We start from the raw sequence: 18,350 nt of genomic DNA on the forward strand, positions 1-18,350 counted from the left end.
AAACATAATTGTTATGTTCCCCCTCAAGCAGAATCCATTCAAATTATATACATTTAAATATGTGCATAGGCACACCTCTGCAACATTCCCTATGTCCACAAAATCATACTGTTGCATAAGCTCAACCATGTATGAAAGCAGCCCCTTTGTTACAGTAAATAAATGCAAACAGTGTGACTGCCCAATGCAACCATGACTGTCATGCAAAATCGCCTTGCGTCACAGTGCAAACCAAAACCTCCCCTCAAAGGGAACCTACACTGAGAGAGACCACACCTGGAGAAGTAAGTGAGGACCAAACATGTCACAGTATGGGAACCAGGAACAATAATGGATTCATGGTAAGAAGCAAAAAATGCAATTCACAGATGAGGTGAAAATCATCCCTGCTGAGTTGTTAATGCCAATTTTATAGTAGTGAATGGGATTTACACAAGCAAACTATATACCTCAGGTCTTGTAATAGAATGGGGATTGCCATCTGGAATACTGAATGAAAATCCTGATTTTATTAAAGACATGGAGGCAAATATTATCCCTCTGCTGTCTATCTTGTAAAATGTTTTGTTCCCCTGCCATTAAATTTCTATACAACAAATGTTCTCGATTTATTTCTTTCAGTTCAATTCCAAAAACTCCTTGCTCTTCCAAAATCGTCATTTCAACAGGACACATATCAAGAATCCATGCGCCTGGATATTCCTAAAAAGTTGTCTGGAGATTCAGGAGAAGTTGCTGTAACATTTTTGGGGGGTTTATTCTGCAGTTCTTCCATTTCATTCATGGAGTTTATTATGTCACATCAAGAAAAGACAGCGATATCTAAACTAATCTCGTGGCTGAGTGATTTGGTGGTTTCACTTCCCTATCACTTGTAATTTATTACCCAGGGTTTGGTGCAACGTGTGTATTTTTGTAGCTAATGACTGCTATAACAAAAGTAGGAAGTTAAGAAAGCCGAACATTTGCCTCATTGTCTTTATTAAAACCGGGGCTTTTTTGCACTGGTGAAGCAACATACAAGTGATCCATTTAGCACCTTTGTAAAATGGAATGGAGGAAACACAACTTTTCTCAGTTCATTTTACAAGACGTTTTTTAAAAATAGGCCAGAAATTGAGCCTATGGACTGAAGAAGTTCTGCATATAGTGCACCTTAATTCGTGTACTTCATTTGTGTATGTCATAGAGATGTTAGAAAAGTAACCCTAGTTCCCATATAACATTCTTGAAGTAGAAATAAAGCAAACTGCATCATTTTCACATTTGGAACGTGGACAACATTTATTGATTTACATTTCCCATTTTAAGAAGCCAGCACAAACATGGAGAAATCTCTTTAGGCCATATTTCACCATAGTCCGAATTAAGGGGCCTATTACGATGGTGGAAGCCACCGCCGGCCCGGAGGATGCGGGAAATCCGCCGCGGAGGCTTGAAAGACCCGCCGCCAAATTAGGATGGCTGGTGGGTCTTACAATCTGTCCTCCGCTTTTCCGCCGCAGTCACCTTCCGACCGCGGCGGAAAAGCAATAACATGGCTGGCGGTGTCTATCAGACACCGCCATCCATATTAGGATGGAGTACAAAGTATGCTTTTCCACGGCGGCTTTTCCGCCGTGGAAAAGCATACGGAGCTTCACTTCGGGGGCCCGTTGCGGGCTCCCTGGGTGAAGGGGGAGTGGGGGGTGCACATCGGGGTTACGTATGGTACCCCCCTGCATTTGCGTGACCAAAGCGGCAGGCACCGCGCGGTGCCTGCTGCTTTGTGCATGCAAATGCCGAAGAAGCATTTTTAACATTGCGGTGGGTGCAGCTTGAAGCTGCACCCGCCGCAATGTTAAAGATTGAGGATGTGACCGCCACCCTGGCGGTCACATCCTAATCTGCACGGAGGGACCGCCGCAGCCCCTGCGGACGGTCCCTCCTACTCTATGGTGGCGGACGGACTCAGGTCCGTCCGCCATCATAATCGGCCCCTAAGTGTGCCCAATCTCATCACGCACAAATATAAAAAATGTTTTAAAAATACATTTGCAAAGTATCCTGAGACTTGTACTTTGCTGAGATGCAAAATCGATCTTCTGCTTTCCTGAGACGAACACAGATTCTGGCACTGCGGTATTTTAGATATATTGTATTTCTTGCAGGAACCCTTTGTTTCTGTAATTTATATTGCCCTGCGGATGCGAAACTCATTGTCTTTTCACTGTGATGGATGGCTGCTCCTAATCAAATTTATGTCTGTCGCGAGACATCTGTCAACGCCACACCATATTACATTGCATTATAATTGTGTCATTTAGGAACAATAGAAAAGGCGGTCCCTATTTTGTACTTTGGAGGGAAGGGATTTAGACGTTTCAGGGCAGAGTCACAAACGCATGTAACAGTTCCTCAAAAAGTATTTCCGCAGTAGCACTTCCCATACTCTTTAGTGAATCGGCACCCCGGTGTGACACAGCACAAGAACTTGCAAGAGTGTGATTTTTACAAATTGGTTGGGATTCTAAAGTGGCCTCCTTTTCTTTAGTGAATTTTCAAGCTGATCGTTTGCGAAAAAGATTGTCTTTTCAAACTATAAAACAGACCTCTTATGAAGAAGAGGTGACAGGTCAGAAAAGGCGTTCCCAATAACATTACCTTTTTTAAACTAATATTACATTTAAGTAGATTCTGCTCTTGTTGGCATTGACAACAGACATGTAAATGTCCACTATTTTCATATAAAGTTTCAGATTAGACTTTATACTGTTTACAGTTTTGACCGGAAAAAAACGTGAGATGTAAACGAAATGCCCGAGATCACACATTTTAAGAGGGTGGAAGCAGGAATTTGACCTCAGACGTTCTGGTTCAACAACTGGAAATGTCGCCTCTAGATCACATCTACTATCTTCCCACCCTCGGAAGAAACACATTTTATGGAAAATAATGTTGCCCTTATTTCAACATATATAGTCAGTGTGTTTCTGCCAATGGTAGCAGCAGAGACTCACGAAAAGAAAGAGGCGGCTCTGTGCAGACTCCGTGAGAAGCTCCTGCCCTCTGTCTCAGTCGGATGGAAGAAAGGTCAGAATCTCTGTACTGAAAACAGAACACTGATCCTGGCCTCTCAACCGTGAGATGAACCAGGACACACCTTCGCCTGGCCAGAATATTGTTTGGGTTAAATTGCCAAACCACTGGCGGGAAGTCGACAATGTTATCACCATAAGCCAAACATCAGGTAGGGCTGTTCTTGAATGGGGGGCGAAGGGGGTTTGCTGGAGCTATTTTAATGTTATTTGTACAACCTAAAAAAGGACGCAGCAGCTGTGTTGGCACAAGGAAGAGAAATATATTTTGGATGCAAGACACAGTGTTCTGATCTGCACACCATGGGGATGCCCAGGGTATAATGAGGTTATAATGAAAGGCTGCCTCTCTCTCTCTCTCTCTCTCTCTCTCACACTATCTCACACTATCTCACACACACACACACTCTCTCTCTCTCTCTCTCTCTCTCTCTCTCTCTCTCTCTCTCTCTCTCTCTCATATCGAGGCAGCAGCAAGCACTTAATTGTACGGGCAAAAGAAAGTAAAGTAGTTTAAAAAGTCCACCATTCATCTATTTTTTTTAAATCTTTATTGAAGCATTTTCGTCATTTTATCCCCTCCATAATTTTACAAAAAAAAAAAATCTGTATATCAAAATTAGAACTATTATTAATGACCGCTACCTCCCTCCCCCCCCAAGCTTGAGTATATACATAAGCAAAACAACAATAAGAACACGGGACATGAAACCTGACGGTTTTTGTGTCCAAATTATAGTAAACATAATATGCATTTTCTTAATATATGATTGCAAACAGACTAAATTACATAATTATCCACCCGAATTCTGTATCCAACATGTCAGTGGGTCCCACATTTTCAGCCCTATCTTTTGTTTCTTTCTACCTTTCTTTCGGTATATAGCCTTTTCTAAATTATATGTGGCCAAGAGTCTGGCCCGCCATTATTCAAAAGCTGGAGGGTTATGGTCTAGCCATGCCGAAGCCAAACATAATCTGAATACAGCCGCAGAAATAAAAATAAGCCCTTGAGTTTCCTTTGGCCGGGTATCTCCATCTAGACCAAGTATTAATTCTTCCGTCGTTATTTCAATTTGTAAGTTAAAGATTTTGGATAGAAAGGTGGAGATTTCCCTACGTATTGTACCCAGTGCGACACATGTTGCGAATATGTGTACGCTATCTGCCTCGTGCTACTTACATCAAGGGCATTCTGTACCTCTGCCCGATCCCCATTTGGCGAACTTGTTCGGGGTATAATATAACTGGAAAAAAGTTTTATAATATTGGGCTTGGAGGTTGGCCGACATTAGCCATAATTGAGATGCCTTAAGTGATTTCTCACAGGTATCTTGTATCACGTCTACTTTTTCGTGCCAATTTGATGTATATTTTGCAATATCATCTGGTAGAGCAGATATAAGGTTATTATATATACCATTAATTCTTATTGTGTGGGTACAAATTATTGTGTCTATTAATTGAATTTTTCTAAATTTGGCCGGGCCTCCCCCTTTCTTCATTAAGAAATCTCTAACTTGTAGAAATTTGAAAAAATCTGATTGGCTTAGTCCAAATTCAGATTTCAGTTCACCAAATGATTTGAATCCAGTATTGGAATAAAAATTACCACACTGGGTGATCCCCGCCCTTTGCCACCTTTTCATGCACGCGTCATTAAATGTATCTGGTAGATTGGTATTTCCCACTAGCGCTGTGTAGTATGAAAATCTCCCAATCCCACATAGCTTTCGAACATTGTTCCAGGCTGATTATACACCCCTTAGGGTTTTAAATCGTACTTTTTTGTAGTAGCAATTGTAAGTTAGTCGCCAGAGATGTGCTTTTGTTTCATTACCTAATATTAAACCCTGTGGTGTCGGGATCGTTCTTTCGCATTCTACGTGGTTATACGAGGTCAGAAGTATTTTGCTATACTGTATGATTGTGGACCACCAATATATTTTAAAGTGCGGTAGTGAGAGCCCGCCCCGGTCATTCATCTATGTGCGTGAGGTGGCATCAAATTTACAGGTCCCTCTCGCGGCCTGCATGACTCCGGGGGTAATGAAAAACAGTAAAAACAAAGAAAATAAACTTACCAGGATGAGGCATCTCCTCCGCCGGCGGCCGGTCCCACGTCATCACATCACGTCTCCAAGTCCAACGTGACAAATCATAGGACTGGATGCGACTGGGGGCGGTATCCTGCCATTTGACACTGCATGGGGGCGACTACGTCACCGCCCGAGCAGGAGCCTATCTGCAGACTGCTGCACTACACTAGACATGCGCAGCATGCCTAATGTAATGCCAATGGAGTGGCCGTGCTAAATACAAAGCGCCCCTGGCTCACAGATGCGCAGTAGGAGTCCACTTCTCTGGACTCCTGCTGCTCTTGCCTGCGTGCATGCACTGAATGACGCATGCGCGCTCGAGGCTGTGAAGCAGCTGCCAGCACAGGCCGGAAATGTAAACAGACAAATGAATTGCGTCTGCTTACATTTCTTGCTGCCTGTGTCAACGTTACAGTTTGTCTTGATTGTAACAAGTGGGGCGCTGCCCCGACGCCCCTAATGGACCAGCCGCCACTGATGTGCCCAATCTTTAGCAGTGCACAGCAAGTTCTAGAAGCAGTACTTTACCTGCGACTTAGCCCCCCACCAGTCCCCGTGCCAGTTAGCCTACTGTGCACTGTCTTTAGCCCTGCACAGCAAGCTCTGTGTGAAGGGCTTGGGCTGTGGCCTGAGTCTGCACAACCCACATACCACTGGGCTCATTCTTCACAGCCGGCTGTTCTCGGACTTCCGTCTTTCAAGTTGTAGAAAATCGTACTTTTTTTTAAACTCTCCTTGATGGATCCGCACAGACCTTGAGATCCCAACTCTGGACGTCAGATGCTAATTGACCATCGAATTTCCTGCAGGTGTGTTACACAGCAGCTCAGGTAATAGCATAAGAACACTTTTTTGCTCCTACATACCATTATCACTCTTTACGGATCTGCATCAATCTTGACATACCAAGAGTAAGCTAAACTTACTAAATGGCTACCAAATTGCATGCAGATTTGTAAAACCGGCACCAAAAGTAAGGAAATCATATAATGCATTTTTTGTTTTAGAAACTGTGACTTAACCACAGCATCTTCACATTCAAAATGGTTGAATTTGTGAAAACCTATGAATTCGGATTGTCCAAAAATGTTGCTTTACTCGCTCTCTGTATTTTAAACAATGCTCATCATGCCTCTCCATTCCTCTACCAAAAATGTTTCCAGGCACCTTGAAGTACCAGGTTTTGCAAAATCTATAAATTCAAGTTGGTGGGAGAAAAACATAACCTCTTATTCAAGCAATAACATCTCAAATTTGATTGGAAGAACTCACAAGTTTTATGCTTGCGAACTCAACCAACAGTATATGCAAAAGAATTAGCCCTTTGAATACCTGTTGGAACACTAACTTCTAGAACATAACATGCTGAAACTGTGCTTTCTCAGTGGTCGAAGTGGGCGGGATTGGCAGGGCACGGCGTGTTCCTACTTCTTCAATTCCAATGATTTAATTCCCCTACTTTTTAGGTCTCGCCTATGCAGTGCGCATGCACTGCATAGGAGACCTTTAGCCGTCGTGCAGCTCTTTTTCCAAACACACTCTCGTGCTTGTGGCGGCATACAGTTTGCTGGAGTACCACAAGCACAAGTGTGTGTTTGGAAAAAGAGCAAACAGCTGCTGCTTAGCGCGCGCGTGCACTCCCCCCAACCCCCACTTGTTTACTTCATTATCCCCTCATTGATTCCTCAATATCTCCCATCATCCGCTTCTCTCCCTTTCACCCCTTTCTGTCTTTTCCATTCGCTGGTTTTCTCCACTCTTTTTTGTACTCCCGGGCGCTCGCTCTCTTTTTGATTCTTCTCTTTCTTTTTCACACCTGGTTTTCGCTACTCTTTTTTCCCGTGCTCTTCTCTTTCATTTCTTCCCATAGACTGACATGCCATTGTTAGTCCTGCGACTGCCTCGATCAGGAGTAGGCAATTTCTGGCTTTGCTGTTAATGAACCCAACCCCGATTTAGATTTTCGTAATAGCCGGGCCTCGTCAGCAGCAGAATGCAGCATTTTAGGAGCACATTGCAACACTTGAGTTGTTTCTCCGCGAGCACAAAAACTAGATTAGTTAAAACTGCTGTGACGTCCACCAACTGCGCTTTACAGCCATTGTGCTCGGAAAAATGCATATACTTTCTTTCATTTGCTCCCCTGTGAAATGGATCCAAAAAAGACAAACATTTTTGCTGGAAATGTCGACATTTTAATTCCAAAGTGCAGCATCTGGAGTAAAAGGTTACAAATATGAAAAATAACTAAATAAAGTAAGACAGAGTGGTAGCAAACTGGCTAGATTGATTTTATTCACACCCAAACACATTAGCGCCACTTTTACAGAGTTTGCCAGTGAAGAGCTATTTTTGTTTTCTTGTCTTTGTTTTCCCTGGGCTTGCAACTAGTGCACCAATACTGGATGTACTGCAATGTGTGGATTGGAAAACAAAATGTGTACTGCGGCTCTGCATCCAGGGATGTTGTCTTTTTACCATACTGCTTACGTTTTGTAAGGATATAAGCTATGAACATTGAAATAGGTCCATTCAGGGCCCTGTAGTCATGTCCTTAACTTTTGAGGCAAAGCACTCACTGATTTCTGAACAGTGAATGTAAACGCGTTAAGGTAGCCATGTTGTTCATGCTTACATTTCACATGGTTTGCTAATTTTGCATTCCCTATGAGTGTTTGCATTTTCCAGGTTGTTGTTACTTTTATTTGTAGGCCGCATATTGCTCTTGTCTAGTGCGTCATTTAAATTGAGCCATAGCCGGCAGCAATTGGGTTGTAGTTGAAGGCAGTGTGAGTTTTTCTCAGTGGGGCAGTATGGTGTTCGGTGGGGGAGAGGTTGTGGCACTATGGCCAGAGCTACTGAATTTGGAACTGGGGAACCAGGTTCAGCCTTCAAAACCAGTCCACCAGACCACTCTCCTGAGAGCACAATCCTATGCTAGGCCTTATAAGGCTTTTCAAGACCTTAGAAGCCCTGGTGTCTCAACACCAGCAATTGGACCCTAGCAGTGGCAAGTGTGGGTTAACCTTCAAGGTTTGTCCACCACAATCCATACTGAAGTTCACCTCCAGTCTTGCCGGCAGGCCTATGAAGCAGCACAGCCTAGAACAATAGTGACTCTTTCACTGTGGTCACAGGGCCCTTGAGAAGGGCCGACTCTAGGGCAGTGCAAACGGTGTGACCGCACCGGGTGCTGACTTTGGGTGGAGGCATTATGTTTGCAAGTATATTAAGGTTTTAAAAGCGCATGCTGCCCACTTCCTGGCCTCCAGAAATTTTCGGCAACAATAAAAATGTCATGATGACTCTGGTGTTTAATGTTCTTCCTAGAGAGAGATCATTTTGTCTAGTGGAAGTTTTGATTCATAAAAAGGTAGCTCAGAGGGTTAATGTGCCTGCTGCAAAGAACATGTAACATGCAGATCAAAAAGTGCACATAATGTAAATAGGGCTATGGGCTACTGCTTTTGTCAGAGAGATCCTTTTGTTACTTGCAGTTTATAAGTTAAAATCCTAACATAGAACAGTGAGATATTAACTTTCAACTAAGAGCTGCATACAAACTGCAAGGTATAAATTAGAACGTTATGTTTTTTACCCCAGTCTATGATTATCCTAATTTTGCAAAAAGTGTTCTTTTGCACAGAATTCAATTCTGATTATTAAAGTGAAACCCCAACCATGGTATTACGTTTTAAATTCTGAGTTTGTGTTTCTCCAGACCAATCACTATTAAACTATACAGCTTACTAGTATGGTTGTGATGTGACTCCTACACCTTGTAGTCCTTAGTCTTATGGAACATTTTCTATACAGTGATTTACACACATAGATATTGTCTCTACTGTGTGATGTAAAGTGTTCTGACACCCTACATATGAGTGGCGCTGTAAATCAAATTAAATACATCTGAGACAGCGTGGGGTTATGGAGACTTGAGGGGCACTGTTAAAGGGTGGTAGTGAGGGAATCCATGGCAGAGGTGGTCATTGGGGGGCAATAACAAACATTAAGACACAGGGCACCACCAGTGCTAGGGCCGGACCTGCCCTTGAGGCCAGTCTGCCTCACCCATAGGTAACTCCATTGGCCTTGTTTCAGAAGTAGTAGCTGCAAATCACCAGGGATTGGCAATGCAGGATTTGCACGCACACCAAACTAAGTTCGCAAACTTCACAGTCTCTCTGCTTCATTCACAAGCACTTTTAACGTGATGCTTGTTGTGGAGCCACTGGAATTAATTATGCAGCAAAGGAGGACAACATTATGCTGCAGTGTTGACTAAATTGTGCACTAAAAAAAAGGCTGCAGCGTAATGCAGTATATTTTCTGATATCTTATTATTTTGACGTGTACATATGCTAACAGTCTCTGGAAAGATTTTGCCTTATTAGTACCAGTGTAACATACAAATGCAACAGTGAGAAAGGTGATCAGTCAACCTTTGCAATAAGCCATCCACTCCACAGCAAAACAAGTCACATTTCTTATTAACTTTTGATACGTTTGAGTTATAAACAATGTATTAGTTTAAATGGTCAGATCATGCAGCAGATCTTGCATTATGAGGCAAATATGGCAGAGCCATAATTATATAGAAAACATTTGCAAACTAGGATTTTTGCCTTTCATGTTTGAACTGCTGTTGTGGAAAAAGGGAGAAGTGCTGATGACAAATTCCATGGCTCGGCAACAAATGGGTAGTGCTTCCACATTTTATCATATTTTGGACAATCTGTGATTAGAACCATATCCCACTATGTGAATGTGTTTTCATGTCAATAACTTATTATGACCTTAATTAATCAGGTGTATCTATTGGTTCACTAAACTGGGCAGTGAAATGCCAAACAAATACTAAAAATTGGGATGTTTGCGCATTCTATCCACACCTTTGGCTCCACCCACTGATCCAATACTTGGGTTATTCCCGCCCTCTGATTCTCTGCCCACAGTTCCCCTACTTTTTCCCCCCCACTTCGACCACTGTGCTTTTCCATGACACGTTGGGTTTGGGAAGGCCATCTAAGGATCACTAATGTACAAGTAAATAACCAGTAAATACGTTGCAGTGTTTTTCCCAGTATCCACTTTGTAAATACATTTTATCTTGTGTTTCTGCAACCAAATTCAAATTTCTGTCTGCAAGCTCAGCGCCTAGACAGCTTGATGAGGAGTTGCATACAGACGCTTTGTGAAAACCAATGAAATAACTGCATTAGACAAAAAGAGCTCCCAATAAAGTAAATTGGATAAGAGAGGAGATATAAGGTCTTCCAAAAACTATAGGTTGATTAACCTTTTAGATGTGGGTGAAAAAGTCATTGCAAAACTTATACTCAATACTGATGAATTGGGTCGAATTGAAATCAATAGTCCCCTGCCCCAGAACAAGTTCGCTTCAAAGAGGGTCACTCCACAATTGACCACTGCTTTGCCCTCTTGTCCTTTGCAAGGAAGTCGGTTGAGCAGAGCGGGAGGTTGTTCTGCTGCTTCGTATACTACTGTGCTGCCTTTGAGTTGGTGGGCCGAGATCTTTTATGGCAAACCATGGTAAATTATGATATCCCAAACGGAATCTTGGGCATGATATAGGAATTACACAAACATAATTGGGTCCAAGTTATTATCGATACAGAGTGGTCATTGATGCAAAAAATATAAATTAATAATGGATTAAGACGGGGTGTGTACTGGCCCCATTGCTATTTACTATATTTGTCGCTGACCTCCCAAAGACACCTGTGGGGACAAAAGGCGCTAGACCTAGAATATGTTCCTATATGAACATATATTGTGCCTTTTGTACGCAGATGACCTGGTAATTTTAGACCAGATGGAGATGGGTTTACAAAGAAAGTTCAATATATTCATTAATTATTGTATCCATAAACAGTTAACTGTAAACATGGATAAATCGAAAGTGTTGTGCTTCTGCAAAATAGCTAATAAATTCAGTTGTCATCTGGGAACCACTAAATTGGAAACAGTTACCGACTATAAACAGTTAGGAATTTGGTTTGAAAGGTCACTGAACTGGCATACCCATCTGAAGGCCTTAAAGCGAGGGCCCTCGCTTTGGTGAGTGGCCTAAGAAAATTCAACCAGGACTATGGCGATATGTCACATAGACCAGTTGTGAAAGCTTTTGTGACAATGATACTGCCGCAACTGCAATACAAAGCTGAATTACTTGCATCAGTGGTAAAAATGGCCGGGACGCCATGCAGGGAAAATGTATTAAGACCTTAAAGTCCCTGCCAGGTTCCTCCATGGTACAGGACATCAGACTAGAGGCGAGTCTGTCCTCATGGACCATATTGGCACAAGCTGCTTTAATAAGATTTTGGGAAAAAACTGGGTCAGGGAGAGGAACTGGAATCTCCCACTGGTGCAAAAATGAAATCCAGTATAGTAAACTAAAATGGGCCAAAGGGGTCAGAAAAAAATCAGACATCTGTTTGTAGGGACATGAAGGTGAGCTTTTGCCATGAAACCTACAAGTTGAAGTCTCTAAGGGGGAGGAGTTGAGATCTATAGGAAGAGAACTATCCTGGGAAAGGGACTGGCAGTATTTGGGAGGGAAAAAATCAGTTGAATTTACGTTAAACTAATGGCATAAGGGAGCTTGGTTCCCTTACCTTCACATTTTACCAAATCGTTGGTTGAGGTGCAAAGTACTCAGAACTAGAATTGGCATTAATCCTTACTATGCAAATGGTAAAATAAAAGCAGAAATGATCCAACCTGATGGTAATTGCACATGAGTTACACAAAATGCGATACTAAGCACATATTAGTGGATTGCTTAAAGGTGTTGACCTTGCGGAAATTGATTTTATGTCCACTATTTTTTAAATATGGAATAGTAAACAGAATACAGGTTGTAGAGTTTATTACGGATATGCGCCATTTGGACACTAAAAATTGCTATTGGAAGGTTTATGACTGGAGTTTAAAAGCTATGCACAGATGAATAAATTGAACAAGGTGTCCTGATGAAATATCTTTAGCAGTTACAATACAATATGAAATGTAATCTATATAATTGGAAGTTCAAATGTTATTGTTAGTATTTTGGTTTTAAATGAGAAACTCCAGAGGCGGTAACCTTACACAACAAAATGCATTCAGTAAACAAAATGATAGGTAAGGAAGTTAAGAATGATCAGGCTAGAGTACCCACTCTTTAAAATTAGGAACCCTGTTCAGTTTGTATACATTTTATAATTATTGGCGTATGAAGGAATATCTAATATTATGGCCTTTTACATGTTTTAACTTGAATGGCTGACTGATTAATTTTTTATGCTGGAATTTTAAATATTGTAATAATTATTATTTAATTTACTAACTGTTTAGATAAGGTGACTGTGTTTTGCGTCGTTTAAAAACCATTGGTCTAAATAAACATTCCTTTTGACTGACTGACTGGATATGGTCGTGAAAAGTGTGAAATGTTATTCTTATAATGGATGTTTATGCAATCTTTTCCAACAGGAAAAAGGTCGTTTAAGCCAAGACGAGTGTTCTGAAGGCAATCTTTACGACGGGCTTCTCGACGTGTTCCCGCAAGGATACGACTCTGTCGGATTCGCTGAGGCAGAGTCAGGAAAACTGCAAGTACTGATGAAGCTGATGGCAGGTATCCGCGAACACAGTCCAAATGAGAGGTAGGGATGGAAATCATCATCACACCAGCATTCTGCGTGCTCTTTTACTCACTCTGCCTGACACTGTTTCCAGAGCTACAAGGGGTTACTTTTGATAAGGCCAAATAGTTGAGAATTTTTTGCTGGATTGTAACAAAGTTCAGGGTTTGGGTCACTCTATTCAGCTTTAAAAAACATAAGACTGCCACTGCACTGTTCTTCTTATAACATCACCTGATGGGTCTGGAAGTAGTTTTTAGCTTTGAGTCAGAGACTGTCACTTGCAGTGTTCTTGACTGGTCATTTGTCTGTTACCTATTCTTTTTATTACCTACATGTTCACTCTTCTATTAATGACCCTCCTATGGCCGACTCTGCCACTCTTACAGTGAGGGTGCCCAGGGCTTTCTAGACCTAGATGGTGGGGCAGCAAATACGAGACCCTGAGGAGATGCTTGACTGACATTGATCAGTTGAATATTATAAGAAAAACAATGGCTCCTGTGGAATAGATACTTATTAATATGACCAAGACAAGGCGAAAATTCGCATGTGTAGGCAGGGTTAAGGTGAGATGTCAAATAGAAAAAAAGGCCAAAACCACAGATTAGCGTTTTCCAAAAGAAACTGTATTTAAATTTAAATATACATTGAAAGTAACTGACAACTAGGAAAAGTGAACTACTGAAACTGACATTCTATAATCACATAGATGTTATGTATTGTGAAAAATGAGTGGTCGCTTTTTTGGATACAAAAAATCTTTATTTTGAAACCTTGTCACATACTGTGTCACAAACGCCATTTCTATGTTTGTTTGTTTTTTGGGTTCATAATTTCACTTGGGACACATTACACAACTATAAATAACCTTTGATATTTAGTGTAATAACTACTTTCAATGTATATTTAAATTTAAATACAGTTTCTTTTGGAAAACGCTAATCTGTTTTTTGCCAGTTTTTTCTATTTGACATCTCACCTTAACCCTGCCTACACATGCGAATTTTCGCCTTGTCTTGATCATATTAATAAGTATCTATTCCACAGGAGCCATTGTTTTTCTTATATTACTTAATTACCCATGTTCCGCTGTGAGTAGGGTTCCCTTAATTTTCATTTACGATTGATCAGTTGAAGGTTGATGGCTACGTGCAACTGAATGTAGGGGAAACTGAGAAGCTCTGGTTTAGCCCTTCCAAGATGGAAGAAAACTGCACAGGGAGGGACAAAATACCATAGTTATGTTGGGAATGAGGCTGAGACTGCATCCAGGAACTGCTACATTTGCTCCTTTTACTTGAATGACGCATTTGATGGACTCCTGGCTACGTATCTACAAAAATGCTAACATACACAACGGGCCGCTCTGGTCTAAGAATCTGGACTTCCTGGTAGTTATCCGAATCAACAGGTCAGATGAGGAAAAAAAGATGGTTTAGAAGGCAATATCCGATTTTGTGGAGAAGCTTTCTGCATTCCTGCAGAGAATATATTTTATACCATAGTGTGGGCGCATAACAAACACCCTTTTGTGGTGCTGCATGGCACAAGCTCTGTAGGGGGAGGGGGGCACAGGAATCTGGTAAAAATAGTATCCATCCACTTGTGCATGCCTGTGTTTGCATGTGTTAGAATATTAGAACCAGACCTGTTGACATTGCCAGTGCTTGTTGCCCATATTTTCGAGGTCTCTGGATTTTACCTTTTTTTGCCTCCGGATTAGCATGGTGATGGAGCGCTAAAGTAGCAATTGTGAAAATATTAAGAAGTGGTCTGACAAATTCTATTTGAGAGAGGGCCATATTATGGAAAGTGCTGTGAGAGCGCAACAACAGTGTGCACCCGCTTCTGTGCCCTGGGGCGCCATGGTCTTGCAGAAAGGGCCACAGATGTTTGTGCGACTCTTACCAACACTACATGTGTGCTTACAGATTCTCAGGGGGTCTTCTCTCATTTACATGGGGCTCTGCTACCATGTAAATGAGGGATCCTCTGCCTGTGTGCCCGCCCCATGTTGTAGATGTGAGCACGAACACATAAAAGCCTTCGAGAGGCACACTGCGGTATAAAGAGGTGTTGCACAGTCCGTTCATCCCGTGAGGGTGCCCTTTATAAAAGACATACATGTGTCCCAGGGACCACCAAAGCATCCCCCTCATGGTCAAGTACTGCACCCACATGCAAGGTAAACCTGGGGCCGGGTCTGCCGCCTCAGTGAGAGGCGGACTGATGGCTTTAACACCTTGGCCGCGGCTGGAATTCCGCACCGGTGCTGGACATTCCGATCGCGGGCGTGGTCATGACGGCTCCCGGCCGTCATCAGCACACGCCCACCGTGACTCATGACGGCCCCCGGCCGTCATCAGCACACGCCCACCGTGACTCATGACGGCCGGGAGCCGTCATCAGCACCGAAGGGGTAAAACAGCCGGTCTGCCTTTCACTGATGTGTTGTTCACAGGGCATGTGTGGATTCATGCCCACACTATGAATAGCGCATTTGTTGTGCCATGAACGCAAGGTTGCACTGCAGAGAATGTAGCCTTACGGCTAGAGCGGTGGACCTCGAAGCTGGGAAATCGAATTCGAATCTCGGCAACGACGCTCAGCATCCTGTGATTCTGGGCAAATCACTTAATCTCTCCGTGCCTAACAAAAATAAATGTGTCTTCAGGTAACGAAACTGGTGCTCATGCAAAGCGCTCCGATGCCCGATATCTCGGGTCTAGTTCACGCTAAATAAAACTCCTGAAATCTCGGGTCTAGTTCACGCTAAATAAAACTCCTAAAAAAAAAAAGGGCATACCAGAGGAATGCACTATGTCTATAAAACTGTTTATAGTGTTTCTTTAGAGCATCATTGGACCGGAAGGGTTTGAGGAAGGGTATGTAGATGTCTTCTTTCAAATAGAGGTTACAATATTCTAGGAAGATATGATCACAAGAGAAGGCGAGTTGATCAGTTTTCTATTCACAGAACCCATCAATAAAACGTTTTTACTGCCACATGGGAAGTATAAAGTGTTCTGTCTCAGTGATGTAGGTGTAATGTTTGTAATCACTATAGTTTGCATTTAAGGCTCCTTGGAATACAGGCAAGCCTACCAGATTTTTCTGTCTGTCCAGGTGGAGAATGTTTTATCTTCTGGGTATGTAGTGGTATCGAGGATTACCAGAACCAGGTTTTCCTGAGTGCAGTAGCTACAAATCAGACTACGATAGGGGTTTTATTAAACACCGCAAACCTGCTTTTCAACGAGGCAGCTTTGAAGTGATGTGTATTAAATGAGTCAGTGGTTCGAGAGGAGGTGATTCTTCTGAGGTTGCATGGGTAAATGAATCTTAATTCTGCTTATGGCCTCCTGCTCTGGAGACTGTGTTAGTAATCTAGTTTGTGGGAGTTGTGATTGAGGAGCATTCGCGTGTGTTGGGTGCTTCAGAGGTGATGTGTGTGGAGGAATGCTCTGAGGTTTTGTGTGCAAGGTAGGCTGTCTACATATAGTTGTGTCAAGTGAGGTGGAACGAGGGGCTAAGAGAGAATTCCCTGGAAAGAGAGGCCTTTGATGGAAAGTACTTTTGTGTCAGGTTGTGCAGACTTTGTGTCATCTCATGCAGGCGATCAGCTTCAGACTGATGCTAAGCAGATGTCAAATTTGTGCTCTGGTAGGTAGCAGGTGGATGTAATGAAGTATCGGACAAGTAATCATGCTTATGTGTGAATCATGCCCATCGGTTATTGAATTCTTCCCTGGAGAGTCAGTTTGCGGGCTGTGTTTTGGTGTAGCTGAACTGGCCAGGTAGGTTGATTGACAAAGGGGGGGCTGTACAGAGGATCAGTAGTGGCCATGGGTTGCACCTTCAATTTTAGAATGATGAGGGCATTCCTTATGTTGACTATTTACATTGTAATGATTTCTTCTAACTAGGATCGGAGCAGTCACTTTGGGTACTTTTCCATTGGCCACCTGTGATCACAGGTGGTGGCCAGGATACCTTTGCAGGTATCAGGCCAGCTCATCTGCCCCCCAAACCTCCCTACATATCCTTTTTCTAAGCATTTACTGGCTGATTAGACAATAATACAATGTATTTCATCACGTTTTTCATCACTAAAACATGGGTTGGGTCGTTGCTAATTTGCAAAGAATGCATTTATTGTATGGCTTTGAAGATTAGGTCAATTTATGTGCTCTTTACAGAATTCTAATGTAAAATTATCTAGCTCAATTAAAAAAAAGCTCTCAGTTGGTTTCTTTCTCCATTTGTGGCTTAGATGTTCTTCTAAGCTATCCTAACTGATACATGACCAGAGCGATCAAGATGACCAGAGGCCCCCAGATGTATACGACCAATTGACCCATGAGCTTTCATTCTCACAGCTATACCTTTGGTGTTTCCTGGAAGGGCAGTGGCAGACAGGTAGCTGCCTGTTTCACAACAGATTGCTTCCCTCTCCCCACTAGACCACTTACTGGCCTTCACAATAGCTGCAGTGTGGTATTGTGCAAGAGAAGCATGTTCATTGGGGTGCGTACAAAATAGGGGCTGTAGGAGTGGCAGCCAACATCAGGCTGTGGCCAAATACCATCCAGTCTGCTTCCAATGACTGAGGTGGGAAGGTGCCAGTACAATGCTCAAGGCCTTAAAGTCCTGCAGCGTGCCTGCTCGCCATCTGTCGGATAAGTGTTGTGCAAACAAAGTCTTCACCAAGACATGGCTGTTCGACCAGTAGCTGCCTTCCCTCCCCCCGCACTTAGCGCCTTGGGGCCCTCACGGGTGAGTAGCACGCTCTACAAATGTATTGATTAATTGATTCACCAAGAATGGCAGGAGACTGGGGCTAGAGGTGGGGGTAATTTATTACCTTTTTTCCCCACTGCCATGTACCTTGTGACTTTAGGATGATATATCCTGGCTTCATTGTTTGAAGTGAAGTAGGACAGAAGTCAGGGATTGCAGAGGAAAGGTGTCAGGGTGTAGCCACAAGGGAGCGGTCAGAGCCCGTAGTACATGTGTTGAGGAGTACGAAGCATGCTGTGCCACTGCCATTGGACTTTAAGTGCACCTCTGATGAGGCCCAGCAAGTCTGTAACCAGTCGAGGGTTGGCTGCAACGTGAACTTTGTGCCTGTCATTGCAGGTTGTGGGCACTGATACTCCTTTTGGGAACCTGATGTTGTTTCAGACTTTGGACCAGAGCAAAAGAAAGAAAGACAGAAAAAAGAATGGAAGAGAAAGATAGGAAAAGTGAGAAAGTTGAGATGAAAAACCTGCAAGAGTGAATTAAATAGACAGTGTAAGGTGGTGTTGCAAAAAGGCATTAGGAGCAGTCAAGTCTGGGCAGCCTTGATAATGGGCAACTTCTGCATTCACCTATTGGCCCTTAAGAAAATGAAGTTGCCTGTGTTCCTGTTCAGGGCGTTTCTGGCCTAGTGGTTGGGCCAGGGCCAAAACTTATTTGCAGCCGATAGGTTGCTATTTGTAATGACTTACAAAAGCTTAAAAGAATGGAATGCTGCT

At 42.7% G+C, this 18,350-nt stretch overlaps 1 protein-coding gene across 4 annotated transcripts in view; it reads left to right on the top strand.

The window, feature by feature from the left end:
- The window catches only part of RAD54B (RAD54 homolog B), a 608,133-nt gene that overhangs the window by 528,137 nt on the left and 61,646 nt on the right, over positions 1-18,350 (top strand). For all 4 annotated transcript variants that reach the window (XM_078687026.1, XM_078687028.1, XM_078687027.1 and 1 more), the window contains one exon: positions 12,677-12,849. In XM_078687026.1, coding sequence (XP_078543152.1) covers positions 12,677-12,849 — 173 coding nt within the window. The remainder of the gene's footprint in view (positions 1-12,676; positions 12,850-18,350) is intronic.

Source organism: Lissotriton helveticus, chromosome 4_1 (genome assembly GCF_964261635.1).
Source record: "Lissotriton helveticus chromosome 4_1, aLisHel1.1, whole genome shotgun sequence".
Classification (NCBI taxonomy): Eukaryota; Metazoa; Chordata; class Amphibia; order Caudata; family Salamandridae; genus Lissotriton; species Lissotriton helveticus.